This window comes from Spermophilus citellus, assembly GCF_964194105.1.
Source record: "Spermophilus citellus genome assembly, chromosome: 11".
In the NCBI taxonomy this organism is placed as follows: Eukaryota; Metazoa; Chordata; class Mammalia; order Rodentia; family Sciuridae; genus Spermophilus; species Spermophilus citellus.
This window is the reverse complement of record NC_138192.1, coordinates 132,497,991-132,515,974: the sequence shown is the minus strand read 5'-3', so window position 1 is coordinate 132,515,974 and position 17,984 is coordinate 132,497,991. Positions and strand designations below refer to the sequence as shown.

The 17,984-nt window shown below is 52.0% G+C and overlaps 1 protein-coding gene across 10 annotated transcripts in view; it reads right to left on the bottom strand.

The window, feature by feature from the left end:
• Positions 1–17,984, bottom strand: part of AGAP1 (ArfGAP with GTPase domain, ankyrin repeat and PH domain 1) — a 496,078-nt gene that overhangs the window by 48,757 nt on the left and 429,337 nt on the right. For all 10 annotated transcript variants that reach the window (XM_081261162.1, XM_081261161.1, XM_081261163.1 and 7 more), the window contains 2 exons: positions 17,375–17,465; positions 10,367–10,589 (listed from right to left, as the gene is read on the bottom strand). In XM_081261162.1, the coding sequence (XP_081117288.1) occupies positions 10,367–10,589; positions 17,375–17,465 (314 nt within the window). The remainder of the gene's footprint in view (positions 1–10,366; positions 10,590–17,374; positions 17,466–17,984) is intronic.

The window sequence follows — 17,984 nt, the reverse complement described above, 5'->3', positions numbered from 1 at the left end:
AATTTAAAAACTGGATTGTCTGTCTTCTCCTGTTGAGTTATAAGCAGTCTCTCTATATTATGGAGACCAGGCCCTTACCAGATACGATTTTCAGAGATCTTTGCCTGTTCTTTTCACTTTGTTGATAATGCCTATTGAAATAATGAATTTGTAGGGGTTGGGGTTGTGGCTCAGTGGTAGAGCACTTGGTTAGCACGTGTGAGGCACTGGGTTTGATTCTCAGCACTGTATATAAATAAATGAATAAAATAAAGGTTAATCAACAGCTAAAAAAATAAAAAAAAGAAATAATGAATCTTTAGATTTTGATGAAATCCAATTTATCTGCTTTTTCCTTGTGTTGCTGGAGGTTTAGATACATCCAAAAACCCCACGGCTCACTCCAAAGTCACAAAGGTCCACCGTGGTTTCTCCTATAAGTTTCATAGTTTCACTCTTTGCACTGAGGTCTCTGATTCATAGGAGTTAATTTGCAAAGAGCATGATATAGGGGTCTAACTTTTTGCATGAGGATATCCAGTTGGTTCAGCACCGTTTTTTTGAAAAGTCAATTGACCACAGATACTTGGGTTTATTTCCGGTCTCTCAATTATATGCTGTTGATCCATGGGTCTATTCTTTTTGAAAAAAAAAAAAAACCAGTTATTTATTTATTTTTGGTACTGGAAATGATATGCAGGGGTGCTTTGTCTCTGAGCTACATCCCTAGTCCTTTTTAAAAATTTTGTTATTTTTAGACAGTTTTGCTAAATTGCTGGGGTTGGACTTGAACTCGCAATCCTCCTGTCTCAACCTCCCAGGTGGCTGGAATTACAGACATGCAATACCACACCCAACCTATCTGTGTATTTTTTTATGCCAGTACCACACAGGTTGCAATTACTATGGTCTTATACTCAGTTTTGAAATCAGGAGAAATGAGTCCTCCAACCTCGTTATTTTTTTTAAGAGTGCTTTGTCTAATGGAGAGGCTCTCACATTTCCATCTGAAGTTTAGGGTTAGCTTGCTGAAAAGGAATCTCCGACTTGGAAAGGGATCCTGTTGAACCTGTATGTCAACTTGGGGGTGCTGCCATCTGAACAATGTTAAGTATTCTGTGTCCTCCTGTTCAGTCTCTGATTTCTCTCAAAGATGCTTTGTCGTCTTTTGTTATTCCTAAGCATATTGTTCTTCTTGCTACTACAGTGAGTGGAATTGTGGCCTTGGTTTTATTTTGGCTATTCATCGTACTGCATAGAAACACAACCGAGTTCTGCAAACTGATCTAGTGTCCCCCAGCCTCGCTGAGCTCATCTGTTAGTCCCAACAGTTCCATGAGGGTTCCTTGGGATTTTCTACATAGGAGATCATGTCATCTACAGAGATAGTTTTACTTCTTCATTCCTAATGTGGATGCCTATTTTTGTTGTTGTTGTTTTTTCTTTGCCTAAATCCCTGGCTTGAGCCTCAAGCGCACGTTGAGTAGATTTGGTAACATTCTTGTCTTGTTCCTGATCTTAGGGGGAACAGCCTGTGATACTTAAGCATTAACAATGTTGTTAGCTGTGCGTTTTCACAAACATCCTTTATCTGGTTCAGAAATTTTCCTTTTATTCCTGGTGTGCTGAATATTTGTATCACAAAAGCATGTTGGATTTTGCCAGATGTATTTCCTGCATCTCTTGAGATGAACATGTAGTTTTTCCTTTATCCTGTGATTATGGCATACTGTGGTGAGTTTTGTGTATGTGTGTTGAACCAACCTTGCATTCCTGGGGAAAGTGCCACTAAATCATAATGTGCAATCCCGTACACGGGAGTCCCTGAGATGTCCTCTGCCTGTAACACCTGCTGGGATGGCATTCTCGACATGCCAGGCTAGACTGGAGCCTGGTGAAGGACAGAAGCAGGTGGCTGGGTCTCAAGAGGTGAAGGATGAGGTCCAGGGCCTCCTCAGGCAGGGTTGTGGTTGTGTGTCACTGCACAGGTATAAACAAAATCAAAACGGAGCACATCTTCTGGGTCCGCACACCCTCCCCGCCCTGGGGAGGACATGGGCCACTTGTCCCATTCACCAGCAGCACACAGGGCCCAGCCACAAAGCTGGTTTTATTTTCCAGATTGAAGGGAGGGGGAAACTTCATAAATATTATTTTCCTTTAGCATTAACTCTCATGGCTAAGTGGGTGGGAATAATCACTACTTTTAACTTACAAATGAGAAAATACCTTGTTTTTTAAATTAAAAATTACAGAAAATACTGGCCAATGGAACTGCAGCTAGAAATCTAAATGCAGACAAAAAAAAATGATTGCCAGGCCTTTGAGGCACAGGCTCCCCATTTTTAACGGACAGCGTTAGGCTGGGGACAGCGGATGTGGTTATGTTACAGGCTGGACACACACGGGTGTTGGCTGATCCTGGGTCCTCAGCACTGTTTCCTGGAGAAGCTTTACAGGGTCAGCCCTGACTGCAGAGCAGCAAGACGAGGACTGTGAACGTGCAGGTTTGCAGCGGAATCCAAATTAAAGCGGGGCTCTTCTTATTTCAGCTCCTGTGAGGGAGACTGCTCGGTTTCCTAAGGGGAGAACCCTGCAGGCACAGCACGAGGTAAGCTGGCCCTAATGCCCGCACCCAGACCCAGCGTGGCCGAGAGGCAGCCTGAGTGTGTGCTGACTGGCAGGAGAGGGTGGTGCTGCTAATGCCAGTGCTCCTCTAGACCTCGTGCCGAGGAGTCTGCTGCAAGATACTGGGCACCAGGAAGGGCCTCAGGGATCCTGGCTCCAGTGGTCTGGGTGGCGCTGGGCAAGGGACATTCAGGTCTCAACCCTGCATTCTCCCCACTTGGAAAACAGAAGAAATCCTGAGCAGCGGCCGGTTCTGTGCTGAGCAGGACACAGGCACAGGGCACGGCAGACTGTGGGCATGCTCGCTGCTCCTCCCTCTTCCTGGTGCAGAAGGGAGGGGCGGTCTCTTAGAAGATAGCTGCCGATGCAAACCAGGGAACAGCCCTCAAAGACGTGGCCCTTTTGGAAAAGGCCCGATGTAGGCGGGATGGGAAGAGAGGGGCTGCTGTAGAGAGCATCTTTCTATTGGCTCATGTCATGCAGCTCAAGCTGCAGAGGTTCATCTTCCCATCCTCCCTCCATGCCCTCTCCCAGCAGACCCCAGCTCCACATGGCCAGGCACCTGGAGGGCAGCTGGTGTGCTGAACACCTGAGCTCTCGTCAACCGGGAGGACGGAAATTCTCAGAAGCCAGACACTCCTCAATGGTCTCCATGGCTACGTTTCAGAGAGCAAATGACACAGGGTTTCCACCCAAGACAGCTCTCTGGTAGCAAGGCTGGCCTCCAGCACACACTGGTTTCCTGCAGGATCAAATAAATAACCAAGGTTCATGTGTAGCAGGCCACCTTCTGAACCCATCCCCCCATTTTGGCCCATCTGGTTCAAAGGGAAGTGTTGAGTACAGTTACCCTTGAAAACCAGGTCCTGTTATACTTGACCTTGCAGAGGGCCTTCTTAAAATCGCCTTACGACTGAGTGCCCAGTGGCACAGCCCTGCAGCGGAGCGAGTGAGTCCCCACTGCACCCCCTGACCTCGCTGGATGGAGTGCCGTCCCCCGTCACCGTACGCCACAGGCATTATTTTTAAGGCAGTGTTAATGTACTTCTCATTTGTACATTCTCCTAATTGGCTTAATATTTATCGTAGAGTATTTCTGATCTGGGCCCAGAGCTCTAGTAAACGCGAGCATATTTAGCAATGTGCTAATGAGGCCCCTCGCAGTCGCGAGGGGTCGCTAGGTGAGTTACGGCTCTCCACCTGATTCCAACTCGGCCTGCTGAGGGAACTCGCTAGGATTTCTGAAGTCAAAGCTGAGGTCCCTGAGCAGCTGTTGGGTCTGCAGAGCCGCGGACGTATAAACTTTATTGGCAGAAAATGTCACTCCTGTGAGCAGATGGCGTGCCTGCACACCCACGGCCCCTTGGAGGGGCCAGCCACCGTCGGGGCTCACACAGGGCACAGTGCCTGCCTGGACACCCAGGGACTGGGAGGGTGTCCCCGCTCTGTGGCTGGGGCTGGGGGCATGCCCGCCAACAGGCAGGCCATGGTGACAGAAATTCGCTTTGAGTCGCAATTAGTGGTGCTGTCATTTTCGGGGGCTCCTGCCAATTAATTAAGCCTGTCAAACAGGAAAACCACAGCGTTCACATGATAATTTATATTGGAAGAGACGAGCTTCCTGAGCACAGTGGCTTCTTCCACAAACAGAATTCTCCCTCAGAGCACTGAAATAAACATGTGCAGATAACGGAGATGAAACCTCGTAAGAAAGTGCGTGTGCATGCGACGGGAAAAGAAAGTTAAACTGTCCTTGTTATAATTGTTAACTCCCATCGCCAGAGTAGGAGACAGGCTGATTAAAACTCCAAACGAGCCCCCAGTTCCCTGAACCCTCTGCGTCCGGGATGATAGAATCAGAGGAGTTTATTCATACCATTAAGCCCCAGAGAACTTAATTGAAAGAAGAGCACAGCCCGGACCTTGACAAGCGGGAGGTCACAGTAATTGCTGCCGGACATATTTAACATTAAGATAATCAGGCCATTAATTACCCTTTGGATCATTAAATCAGCCAGTTGCAAAATGAAATTTCTGCCTCTATTACTCACTTGAGAGACCACAGGGGTGGCCTTTAATTTATCAGGGAGCTTGAGATACAAAGGCTGGGGCTGGGGGAGGGCAGGCGGGGAGGGGGCCAGTGCACGGTGGTGGTGGTGGCGGGGCCAGGCATCAATCCGCCATGCTCGGTGATCGAGGCAAATTAACTAGGTAAGATAACCTCCGCTTCCAAAGGCAGAAGCTGGGGGTATGTAAATAGATGAGGGCAGACAGGGAGATCAGAGTCTGCACACCACTTAGCAGGATAATAAAGGAAATCATCCTTGATTATCAGTGCTAATTTGGACACTGCCGGTAGCTTGTTATGCGTGTTCTGAGTAGCATTTAATTAATTCAATTGCTTGTTAATGAGGGAAGTGACATGTGGGGAGCAGATGCCACCCAACTGCAGATGGACTCTGGTCATCACAGCAAGGTCCTTTCTTCTACTTCTCCTGGATTCCCCCTCCCCATTTTTTTTTTAAAGAAAGAGAATAGGAAAAGGTGTCAAGCGTAGAGGAACACTCAAAAGAGACAAAACATTGACCCCAGCAGCCAAGGACTGTTGAAAAATAATCAGATGAGACAGCCCCGGGGCTGCGTGGGCAGGCACGCTCCCCGAGGCCACATTTGGAACAGTGCATCTTTGGGGCAGGAATCTGTGCCTGAGATTACTATATTGTGATCTTATGATCAAACCTAACAAGACAAAGCCGTGGCCGAGTGGGGCTGCTTTTAATATTTCAGAGTTGGCTGCAGGGATCCAATTATTTTCAGTTTGGATACATTTCCCCTTTATCAATATCTCCATGTGCATAAATAAGATGAAAGTGGCATTGCAGAATCAAAAGGAGACGGCACTCCATCGCCGGGCAGGCTGCTTCCATCTGCAAGTGCGCGGCCAGTCTCTCCCACTCGGGTTTCTGATGTGGGCACCAATCTTCCTTTCCAAGGCAACATCTTTTTATAGGTTAAAGACAAGAAGGATGTTTAGGCATGGAGGTGAACTTACAAATAATGGAAAAAAAAAGAAAAGAAGAAGAGAAACAGGAAGCTAAAGACAGGAGGGAGTGTGTACTAAATCAGCCGCTAGCCCCCTTCCAAGTAGCATCAAAGAGGCAATGGGTGATTTCAGCCGTGCTCAGAGCTCCTCTCAAGAGCTCTTTCATGGAATTGAAAACCCAGTTCTGCACTTCCAGGTTCCTTTGATTTCCTAGTCCAACGCAGCAGGCTCCCGAGCACGCGTAAATAGGCTACCTGTGCTGAAATGCAAATAGCAACGTCCCCGCAGACCCTCCCGGGCCAGATGCCTGACACTAAGAGACAAAGATGGGAGGCGAAGGCAGAGCCACAGGGCCAAGCAGAGGGTGGCTTCTGCCCAGAGGGCTCAGCTCGGTCCCTGCAGTCAATCCAAAGGGCTTCCATGTGAGAGGGGACGATAATACAGAATGCGGTCATGGTGTCCCACGAGGCCCCCAAACGCCACTGAGCCCTGGGGCACAGATGGGTTCACGGGGACAGCTGCCCCTGTGCTGCAAAGGCCAAAGTCCCCTGCCCTAGGGGCATAAAAGGCTCATGTTCTGGGGTGACCACCTGTACCCTCCCCATTCACCTGTCCCCTCACTCGAGCAAGGTCCACCTGCTATTTTAATACCTTTACCTCTGAGGTTAGTATTCTTGCATTTGGAAGAGGAGCTTGGCCACTTGTCTCCATAGTGACAGACACTGGTGCTCTTACAGAGGGACCCTCCCTGCCCCATGGCTCCCCAGCTGCTACAAGGTGCTCATCCTGGCCACCACCCGAGCTCACACCAAAAATCCTGGCCCTAAGACTGCAACATGCCCCTGCTCAGCCCCGACAGTCCCGGCTCCTCTGCCCACTGCTACTACCTGTGCGCCACTTAAACCTCCCATCTAAAATCAATATTTTAAGTGTGTGCTTAAATGGTATCAATAGCAATTAAAGAGGGGGAATTCTGATTCTGCCCCAGATGTAGTTAATTATCGTCTCATCAATCTCGCCTCTGACATGAATCCTTCTCCAAATTAAACCCCCATTACAGAGGGGGACGAGGGTATCTTTTTCCCTCCTATGACAATAAATTTAATATCGAATGCACTGGACAAAATGGCAGCTGTTGCAGAATCCATCCAAAAAGATTTTTTTTTTTCTCCTTCCTGGGAGTAATTAAAAGATGCTTTCCTTGACTAATGACTGTGCTGTTTAGGAATGGGAAGTCAATACTGCTTCAGCCGCCGTCAGCTTCCATTGATCATGATGCTGCTCAAGTTTGAACGGCAGTTCTCAGGGTGGCTGAGAATCATGGAACCAATTATAAGCAGTCCAGAGCTGCTTTAATAGGGGCACGGGGACAGCAGGCTGAAGGCCAGTCTCTCTGCCCGGTGCCTGCCCTCCTGGGCTGCCTGTGGGCCCAGGCAACTCCAGGTGCCGCGTTTTCGGGGACAGAGGAGAAAGGTGTGCTGTGCCTGCCCACGGGCCTCAGTCCGTGTGTGCCTGTGCTCAGGTGGGCAAGGGTCGGGGGAGGGTGTCTGCGGCTTCTAGCCGCATTCCACTGTCAGGACAAGTCCAGACCAGAGCGTCTCAGGAAGCACTGCACTCTTCTCAAGCCATCAGACTCTGGGCTTTTATTTAAACACTTATTTAAATATATTTCCACATCCTTATTTATTTATTCATTCATTATTTATTCCTCAGGTACCAGGAACTGAGCCAGGGTCTTGCACATGCTAGGCAAGTGCCACACCAGGGAGCGGCACCCAGCCTACCTCAGCGTCTCTTACTAGTACCACCTTAGGACATGTCAGAAGCCCCCCATCAAGCCTAGATTCTGCAGAGAGAGGGAATGGATGGGTGGGGTGGGTACCGGGACCAGAAACCCATCCTCCCAAGGCTATGAACCCCTGCAGGGACGTAGCCAGACTTTCTGGTTTTCATCTGCACTCGGGGAAGCACGGAGGTGGTGGAGGAGGTGGTTTCGAGTCACTGCTGTACCATTGGCTGTTGTTTTGCTTTGACTGTGTTTCTAAGGCTTCCTGTGTTCCGCCAGGACCACGGCCTTCCCCGCTTCCTCCAGGTGGAACACACTCAGACTCATAAATAGACCAAAGTGCCCCCACACCCCGGTGCTAGTCCCGGTGCTGGTGCCCAGGCTCAAAGGCCCTCTCCGGCACCTTCCTTGGCCACCTCATCTACAGGAGGGTCCAGCCTATGGGGAAGACGTGCTGACGTGCACACCTGCAGGCTGAGCCCCCCACTCCTGCCTTAGCCCAGGCCACTGACCTCCCCCGGCACACCTCCCCTGAGAACCACCTCATATTAAGACACCGGCTCGAGCAGCCTTCGTCCAGTGACCCGGCCCCGCAGCACACCAGCTGTAAGAGTCCCCCCCCCACCTGCCAAATTCTGCCAGCCCTGGCACCCCCAGCAGGCCCAGGACGTCACCCGCCACTGCTGTCCCAGCCACCATTCACCATCTCTTCCATGAGCGAGTGCTCAACGGACATTCACTGAATTCAATCAAAAACAAAACTCTCAGGGAGAATTTTTAAAGGCACAAAAAATTAAAGTCAATTCTCCTGTACATTGATCTTAGCGGCGGACAGAACATAGGAATTCAAGAGCTACCTGTGGAAACGTCACGGAACCTCATTAGGATGTCCGCGCCCTGGAGAGGAACTGCACCTTAATACTGTAACCTCCCCCACTCTTGGTGGCACTGGGGATGGAACCCAGGGTCTCTCATATGCTAGGCAAGTGCGCTACTACTGAGCTGAGCTACACCATCAGCCCTCTTTTTTTTTGTTTTTGTTTTGAGACAGGGTCTCCCTAAGTTGCTGAGGATGGTCTTGAACTTGTGATCCTCCTGTCTCAGTCTCCTGAGTGGCAATGATTACAGGTGTGTGCCAACGTGCCTGGCTATTGGCACTTCTCTTTAGGAAAGCCAGTGTGACCCAAGAAAAGATGGGGTTCTGTTGCAGTTGCCTCGTTAGTGAGAAAGGAAGACTTCGAGATACGTCTCTGAACGTCTAATGTTCTCTAGATCAGGAGCTACAAATGCAAGCCCTTCATTCAAAGATACAAAGAACTATCAAATGCCTGTGGTTTTCACTTAGAACTGCAAAATTAATATGAAATATTTATCAGTTTAAAAAATAACCCACAACTTCACTTCTAATAATTTTAAATGGTTTCAAATTTTAATGGACAGAAAAACAAGCTTTTCTAATTCCTGATATTAAAAACCTGTTAATTTTTTCAACCTTAGTTCAATGTTTTGTTCATTCAAACATTAAACTCAATCTAATTTCCGATTTTCAGACTGAAGTTCTTTCAATGATTAAATGCAACGCGATTTGATCTTTTTTAAGGACGCGCCTAGTGGACGACCCAGCTGCTTCTAACTCGGTGGTCAACAGATCAAGGCAGCTTTAACAAGACGAGGGTTTCTCTGGTTTGTTAGAAGTTACCTGTGTCTACGTGGCACGGTGCAACCCACATGAGAAAAGCCCGCATGTCGAACCTGTGGGACTTCCAACAGTCAACCTGGCACGCCTCTGTCATCCCCGCCCTTCCCCAGAGCAGCCTCGGGGACAGCAGGACTAACTGGTGCCAGCTTCCCCCTCCATGTGAACCCAAGGTGGCACCACACCCTCCCACTGCAGTGTTGGTGACATTGAATCTGCGGCTCTTGTGTCACCCAGTGGTCACCGATGTCACGTGAACCCAAGGTGGCACCACACCCTCCCACTGCAGTGTTGGTGACATTGGGTCTGTGGCTCTGGTGTCACCCAGTGGTCACCGACGTCTGCAGCTGAGCCATGGACTGAGCACTACTGGCCTCCGGTCCACTGCATTACCAGCAAAACAGAGCGAGGCCTCTCCTGTGGCTAAGGATGGGTGGCACCTCCTGCCTTCGTCTCACCCCACGCCCAAGAAGTGAGCGCTGGAAACACCTCAGCCCCGCTGTCTAGGCGGAGCAAGACCCCTGCTGAGTGGCCCCGGAAGCACCTGCCATGGACGCGCGCGGAGGAGGCGGCTGCAGACAGGCCTGCTCTGAAGACATGCTATTTCACCACCTCTGAGGGGTATTAAATATGCATGTGTCCTCTCAAAAACGGTTTGTAATAGCTGTGAATGACAAATGAGAAACTAAATGGCCTCAAAATAAATGCGTTTTTTACACTGGATAACAATTAACATTAATGAGGAGTCGCCATACATTATGCTGAACTTGGTTGATTAAATGGGTTAGAAATATATTTTAGGAAGTAAAACATATTTTCTCCTCACAAATTCACTTGTTGGTAGGAGCGGGGGTGGTTACCAACGGAGCAGATGCTTACAAAGATACAAGAATGGTAAATAAGATTAAAGAATCAAAAAGTCATAATTATGTCAGCACAGCTTATGCCTATTAGAAATGTATTAATTAAAGTAATATATTCATAAGGTTAAAAGCTTAATACATTTCTAAGAGGGGGACAGAAATCCCCAAGGCCTAAAAACAAACATAAAAAATTAAGCAGTTTGAATTATCCACTCTGCTTAAGACCAATTTTCAACACAGATGTTTCTGGGCTGGCCTAACTGGCATTCCTACAGGTTGCCAGGGCCACTCTGAGCGTGGCTGTCCCTCGGGTGGACCCTAGTGTCTAACTGTGGTGTCCGCGTCTAGGCAGCGCCCTGCCGGGTTCCTACCTCGTGGAGTCCAAGGAGGGCTTCGTCCGCCCCTGGCTGCTCTCTTCCCAGACGCTGTTGGCCAGCTCGTTCCCGATGGACGACATCACCTTGATCAGCTCAATGGGCCAGTCGTCGAGGTCCAGAGACCGGACCCGGGAGAGGTGGGTGCCCAGATTCCGGTGGATGCCCGAGCACTCGATGCACATGAGGGCTCCCAAGTTCAGACTGGCCCAGTTGGGATCTGCGGGGAGTGGAACAGCCGGGCACGTCAGACCACCATCGCTTGTCCCTGCTGTCCTTAGAGTTTCAGGACTAGCTGGTCAAACTCCACGTTGGGCGGTCCCCACCCTCACATGACCCCACAGCCCCTGGCCAGTACTCAATATTGTTCTAGGTGCCTTCAAAGAAGTGACATGTTCTAAAACCCTGGTTGAAGCAGAAGCCCACGAGTTTCCTCCACAACACACAATGACACGGTCCAGCTAGAGTGCCCCTGGAGGGACGCCTTCTCCAACCCTTCAGTAGCCATGCTCACTTCCAGACGGCTGGCGTCCACAGCAGATAGCTGCTGGCAGAGGGCAGGGGGAAGCAAGCTGGGGTCATTCCCAAAGCCAGAGCAGCCCTCATACCACCTCTACTAAACCAGCACAAAGGTTTTGATAGGCCCCTGATGGAAGTGTCCGTGGATTTCAAAGATGAAAGAATGATGGGAAAATACACCGTTGGGATCTTTTCTAAGGGTAACACTGCGGCAACTGGACTCTCCATGCTTCACGGCTGGCAAGCTGGCACAGGGGCCCTCGGGTAGTGAGGAGCCGGCTCTGTCACCCTGAGTTGCAGAATGAATGACAGAGCCTCAGGCTGTGATACCGGACCAAGGACCCATTTCTGCAGGACAACAAACCTGATCATAGAAGGGCTTTGGGACCCCTGACCTGCATCACTCACTGGGTATAGGCCGGAGTCATTGGAAGACCCGAAACTCAGGCCCAGGGCTGGCCGAAGCTAGAATCCACAGCTGATTAGCCAGGATGTTTTCAAGGACAGAAGCAAGTAAGGCTCAACTCATAGGACAGTCACTACTTCCCCAGATCACCTGAAGAGCCGGCAGAACACCAGGTGGCTGATACAATGTGTGATTCACTGAGTACATGTCCTTTGTTCTACACACGGCAAATGACCGGGAATTGTCGTATATGAACTGATCAATCAGTCAGCCATTTGCTTAACATCTAGTCCACGTTCAGGAGGTGATGCCAGGGGACGGGCCAGAGCAGAGGTCTGGGCCTGAGAGGTGTCAGGTGGGAGGGGGAAACCCATGCCCCAAATGAACAGCCAAACAACAGAACAAGGAAGCGTAGATGCCGAAGAATTCAGCCACATGAATAAACGCAGAGGGGGGCAGGACAGCAGGGGCAGGGTGGCTTTGTAGACAAAGTTCTGGCCGGCCTTGCAGGTGTTTGGAGAAGAGGGAGGTGTGGACAGTAGCCTGCATGGCCCTCCTCACCCTGGCCACCTCTGCTTCTGCACCCCCCACTGTCCCCGAAACACAGGGCAGCCCATATCACCAGCCACCTTCAAAGGCCACACCCAAGGGAGTTGCCACCATTTACTTGGCCCCTTGCTGGCTGAAGACGTCCCAGTTCCCTCCTCCGATGCTGACTCGGATGCCATCCTGGTCAACAGCCTCTCTCGGGTTTTCTCCCACATTTCTGGTTGCTGTATCTTGGTCTCCTCCTGGACCTGTCCCTCCCTCAGGGCTCCTGCAGCTTGTCCATACTCTCTTCCAAGCAAACCCACTATGGTTTAGATGTGAGGTGTCCCAAAAGCTCATGTGAGAGAAAATGCAAGGAAGTTCAGGGTGAAATGATCAGGTTGCGAGAGTCGTCACCTAGTCAGTGCGTAATCCCCGAATAGGGATTAATTGGGTGGTGGCCGAGGGCAGGTGGCGCCTGGAGGAGGCAGTCACTGCGGAACTGCCTCTGGATTGTTCTGCCCATGGTGAGGGGCCTTTCTCTCTGCTTCCTGATCATCATGTCCTGAGCTGTGGTCCCCTTCCACGCCCTTCCGCCACCATGGTCTGCCTCACCTCCGGACACATCTGTGGACTGAGACCTCTGGCATGGTGACACCCAAATAAGCTGCTCCTTCTCTGGTTGTTCTCGGCAGGCCTCTCAGTCACAGTGGTGAGAACACCGACTAAAACCCAGCCCACCCAACCCACGGCTCCAAGGCGACCCACATACTAGCTCTTACCTACAGCTGTCACCTCTTCCTCGCTCCCGAGCTAGAGCATCCCCGCCACAGTCCACTTCCATCCCCGTCCTGCAGACACCCTGCTGTCACCGTCTCGCCTCACAGACATACTCTGTTCCTGACCTCAGCCAGCGGCCCTGGCCTTCCTGTCACTTACGCAGGATCCTGGCAACCAACCTCAGGTTTCCTGTCGCTCCCATAGCTCACCACGTGCTCTCAAGCTCCCTCAAATCCAGCTCTTCCTTCTCAAACCCTCGTCCTTTCCGCCATCATGAAATGGTACAGCAGCTACTGCCTGTGCTTTCGCCTTCCACCCACTGCAGACGGCTCCCCACCTGCACCAGGGAATGTAACGAGCCTGCTCATGTCACCCCAGGACTCAGAGCCACCCATGGCTGCTGTCTGCCATTTGGATCGAGTTGTTCCTGGTCCTGATGAGAACCATTTCTCACTGGTCCCACCGGAGACGCTCAGCTCCTTGACCCGCCAGTGCTCGGGGCTCCCCCGCCTGGCCAAACACCCTGGGCCCTGGTACAGTTCTCGTTCTCTGGCCTCAGCTGGAGTCCTCCTTCCCAGGACGTCCTGCGTGATCACCCTCTGCCAGATGACTCCTGGCAGCCTGCCCTCTGCCCAGGCTGACCCTGTGCCTGCTTCCCCTGCGGGAAGGTAGGTGGCAGGTGCGGTCACGCCAGCTCCTCAGGGCTCTGCCTTGAAGTGCGTTTGGCAGGTGACTCAGAATGGCTCCACTAAGCAGGGGAGCCCTCCAAGGGGGTCTGGGCGCGTGGGAGGTAGGCTGTCTGGGCAGGACAGGATGTACTAGGAAGTGACACAGGGCTCTGGTCTGACCACGGCAGCGTTAGCAGGCACAAGGAAGCCCACCAGTGCCGGGTGGCAGCCCACACCAGGATGGCTGGGAGATCCGCTGGGAAGGTTCAGGGCCGCACTGGGGGACCTGAAGTTCTGAGAAGGCCGCAGGCTGTGGTTTGTGCTGGGCATAAGGTGGGGACACAAGAATTCCTGAGAGGCAAGTGACAGGCACAGTCCCAAGACACCCAACTCCAGCTAAGTCAGTGCTAAAGTGCGTTGTCACCACACCCTCCTCACTGGCTCCTCCTGCACTGAATCCCCTTCTCTTTCGCCCTGTGCCCTGTGGAAGGGCCACTGCTGAGTGCTACAGTGGACAGTCAACGCTGCCCCCAGGGGTGCTCGCCTGCACTGTACAGGAGACTCATTTGGTTGTGGGGCCCACTACACTGCTCCAGGCCACTGTGTAGACCAATGACAATGGACCGTGTGTAGAGAGCTTGGCACATGGCCATCCTGCCTACCTCCCAGACTGTCCTAGTCTGGATCTAAAGGAGGATGTCCACACGGGGTGGGGGTGGGGTGTTTCTGGGCCTATACTCAAAGGTTTCTGTAAAGACGACAAATATGGAAGATTCAAGGGGAGCAGAGTGACCCGGAGTCCAAGCCCCTGGCCGCTGAGGCCCAGTCAAGACCGAGTGTTCCGCCCCTATGACCAGGGCTGTGGAGGGTCAGCCTCACCTCTGCTCCAGTTGATATCTAAGGAAGAAATAAGAAGATCACATGATCCACCAAGAGGTGGCAGAACCAGGCACCCCTGGAGGAGCAAGAGGACACAGATGGACGTGAGCAGTTTAAACTCGGTGGTCAGCGGCTGGGTGTGCCGTGGTGGAAGAGCGCCTGCCCAGCACTGCAGAAACAGCCAGTGGTCAAGGACAACCTTTTGGAGAGGCGACATGGGGCCAAGGCTCTGAGGACTTGGGACAATGGATGGCTCTGCTTGTGGGCTTAGCAAGGACCCGAGAGGCTGGTGGGGCTCCCCCTGCAAGTTTGGCTGGGTCACCTGGGAGGGAAGGGCACCCATAATGTTTACATAGACATGGTGGCAGGATCCGTGTGGAGCAGTGCTGGCCAGGACTTGATGGGTAGGAGGACTGGCAGTGCAGAAAGGCTGGGCTGCCCCGCAGGGTTTGTCCTTGAATGGCTAGCTGCTGGTGGGGGCCATGTGGGGGCCCCAAGGTCTGGGATTCTATGGGCCCCCAAGGGCAGGCTTTCTGGGCCTGTTCCTGGCAGGTGTCTGGCAACAGGTGCCCCAAACAGACTTCTACCACAGCTGGACTGCACCATGTGCAACAGGCATCTTTATGGCAGGACTTCCCAGAAGCAGGGATGGGCCAAGGCCTCGACTCCCCCTTGGTGGATGCTGTTGAGCTTCCTAAATTCACTGGATCACAGACTCCCTTTACAGGTGGTTACCCCCAAAGCTAAGGAAGTCTAGTGTCCACACTGGAAGCTGGGCTTTGGGATGTACCAACAGGGCAGACAGCCGGGGCTCCTGGTGTCCAGAAGAACCACAGGAGGAGGTGGGGTTTTCACAGCTTCAAATCCCATGCTGCACTGAAGTCCCCCGCCTGGTCCCTACTAAGAGGCAGCATAGCTGAAGTGATGGGCCAGCCAGACTCACTGGGAGAAGCATGTGCTGTCCCTGGAGTGCAGTATCTCCTGAGGCACTCCATGCCCATAACTGCCCTCAGCTTTGCAGAACCCGGGGTGTTCCTGACCTGGGTCCAGCTGTGGTGCGATGGACATCTTCCAAACTAGTTTCTTGCCATTTCCATCAGTTTCCCCCTGAGCAGCCCAGCAGGCACCAGGGCACCCAGCCCTCCTGAACCGTGCCCATTGCGCTGAGGGGTGCTCATGGTTGCTATGGTGAATGTCAGCCTGGGCACATGTTTCCCGGCCCTGCACCCAAACTGGATGATTTTACTTCAGAAGATCCTGGCCAGGGTGCTGTCTCTGTGTGTCCTTGATCTTAGACTCTCCAGGCTTTAAGACCTTTGAGGAAACACAGGCAGCCCCGAGCGTGGATTGAAGGATAGGTCATGATTCGCCAATTCTGTAACCTGGCGTGAATTATTCAAGCCCTGGACTCTTCGTTTCCCCCACTGTAAAGGGGCCCACAGTGGCACCAACAATAAGAGTCGTGAGTATTAAAGATGGCACCTGCTTGGTGAACAGTCACCTGGCGCCTCCCAGCTGCCCAGCTCTGCTGGCTCCCGTGCTGCTCCTCCACCCAGGTGGTCTGCTGGTTCCACCCACACTGGTCCCTCAGCCTGGCAGGCACTCCCCTCCCCACCCACCCTCAGTGCCCCCACAACCCCCTCCTGACCTCCAATCTGTCACAGGCCATGGTCCCCACAGGCCACGGTCCCCACAGGCCACGGACTAGTTTCTTTTAACGGAATCCTTAGATGTATAGTGGAAACAAGGACAGAACTTCCCTAATGGACGGTCTGAAGCGTCTCAGGTTTGTGCTTCTAAGAAAGGTCTACTTTAAAAAGTTCTTGATAAAAACACACTTCAAATAACTGCTCCTGTCTTCTACCTCCGTCCACCACCACACGTTTTGAAAGTAAAATTTTAAGATTCAAACAAAAAAAGATACTTTAAAGAAGTATCTCCAGGAGCGTGAAAACGGCAGCCTGGTCCCCCACCACGAGAAGTGACGCGCTGTGTCCCTTCCCAGGCCTGAGACGAGTGGCGGTGCAGGGGCAGCCCAACCCTTCCCTGTGGCCACCACCCAGTCCTCCCAGTCGGCCTCCTTGCCCTGGCTCTCTACCCTGCTCCACGTGAAGTGGGACCCTCAGATAGACAGGCCCGTCTCCTCCCGCTGGCTTGGGGTCCACCTGTCCTGCTCTGCGGCACCGAGGACTGAAGAACAGAGTCCGCAACTCTGCCTCCGGTGCCGCACCCCACTGGCTCTGACACGGGTCCAGCTGAGAGGCTGCTCTTTTCCTAAACGAGGCCAGGGTTACCCTCTGCTTGGCAGTGACCCATGCTGCATGGTCCCTTCAGACTCCTCCACCTGCACAAACCCGACGTGTCCCCAGAACTCGCTGAAACACTGACCCTGTGGCAGGTTGGCTGGCCCCAAGCAGCCTGACGCCAAGTGCCCAGCTGGCCCTTCTCGAGGGCTCACGTCTCAGTCCCTGGGCTTGGCTCCAGACATTCAGCACCAGCCCCGTCACCATGCCTGCCAGGCAGCGCTGGCCTGGCCCCAGGACCTCTGACCTGGTTTAAACTTTGAACTGAGTCTCCCCTCTTTGAAACGCTATTTAACAAAAACAAAACAAAAACAAAAACAAAAACATTAACACAATTAGAAAAAAAAAATACCCAATATAAACTTCTCAGGGCTGGGACTAAAAGAGTGAAAAGCCAATCCCCAGCCTCCAGGAGGTAAGCCACAAAATGCCCCTGTCAAAGGGACGATCACATTTTGGACAATAGAAAGCACGAAATACAACTGAGTCATGAAGCAGTCACTACAAGTTCTACTGGTTCAATCAAATGCTGCAGTTTGTAATGTATTTAAAACAAAAAGAATCATGATGTCAAAACCCAGGACATATACTTTTGAAATTAAAAAAAAAAAAAAAAAAGTCCAGAATCTCTGGGCAGAAATGGACTCTATTTTTATGGAAAAAACCAAACAATTGGTTACTAATGTAGCAGAGGCTGCTTCCCAGACGAGATGGGATGTGGGTCTGGGCTGAGTCCTTCGCAGTCCTAAGCAGGGCTCACTGACTGCTCCTGGGAATGGTGCACGCCCATCGGCGAGACTGCTAAGGTAAAGTCTGGACAGAACAGTGGACCTTGGTGCCCGTCACCGCCCTTCCTGACAGGGACGACAGCCTGACCCTGCAGCTGGGCCCCACGTCCATCCCGCTCCCCTGGCGCACTCACTCTGGGTGTCGCAGTCTACACAGTGGGAGTTCCCGCGGATGTTCCGGATGGACTGCAGGGCCATGGCCTCACTCTGGCTGGTCAGTCGGGACTGGGCGTGGAGGAAGACAGACAAAAGCAAAATATGAGAAGCCCGGGGAGACAGACACCTCCTAACACCATCAGCTCAACCCCGTGCAATATAGGGGAGGGAGATCTTCAGTCTCCTCTCTTGATGTCTTCAGGAGACAGCATGATCCAGGGAGAAAAGCTACGCGTCGGGATCCACCTGTTGAGACGGACTCTGCCAAAACCAGCAAAGAGGAAAGTCCAGTGCTGTGTGTGTGACCAGGAGGCCAGGGGTCCCCGGGAAGGTTGGTGCTAACGCACTTGGGCTGACACTGCGCTTCTTGGCACGAAGACCGAAGAAGCAGAGGAAGCCGACCTGCGGGCTTCGTCGGCAGGGCAGACCTAACTCCTGCTCACTGCTCAGAAAACCCGTCCACACCATGTCATGGCTGGAGACCCCCTTTCCATTTGAGGAAACCAAACTGGGACAAAGCGTGCTGGTGGGGCACTTATTCTTAAAGTACGTGAAGACGTGTGACCCGTGGCGGGGCCACGCAGAGTC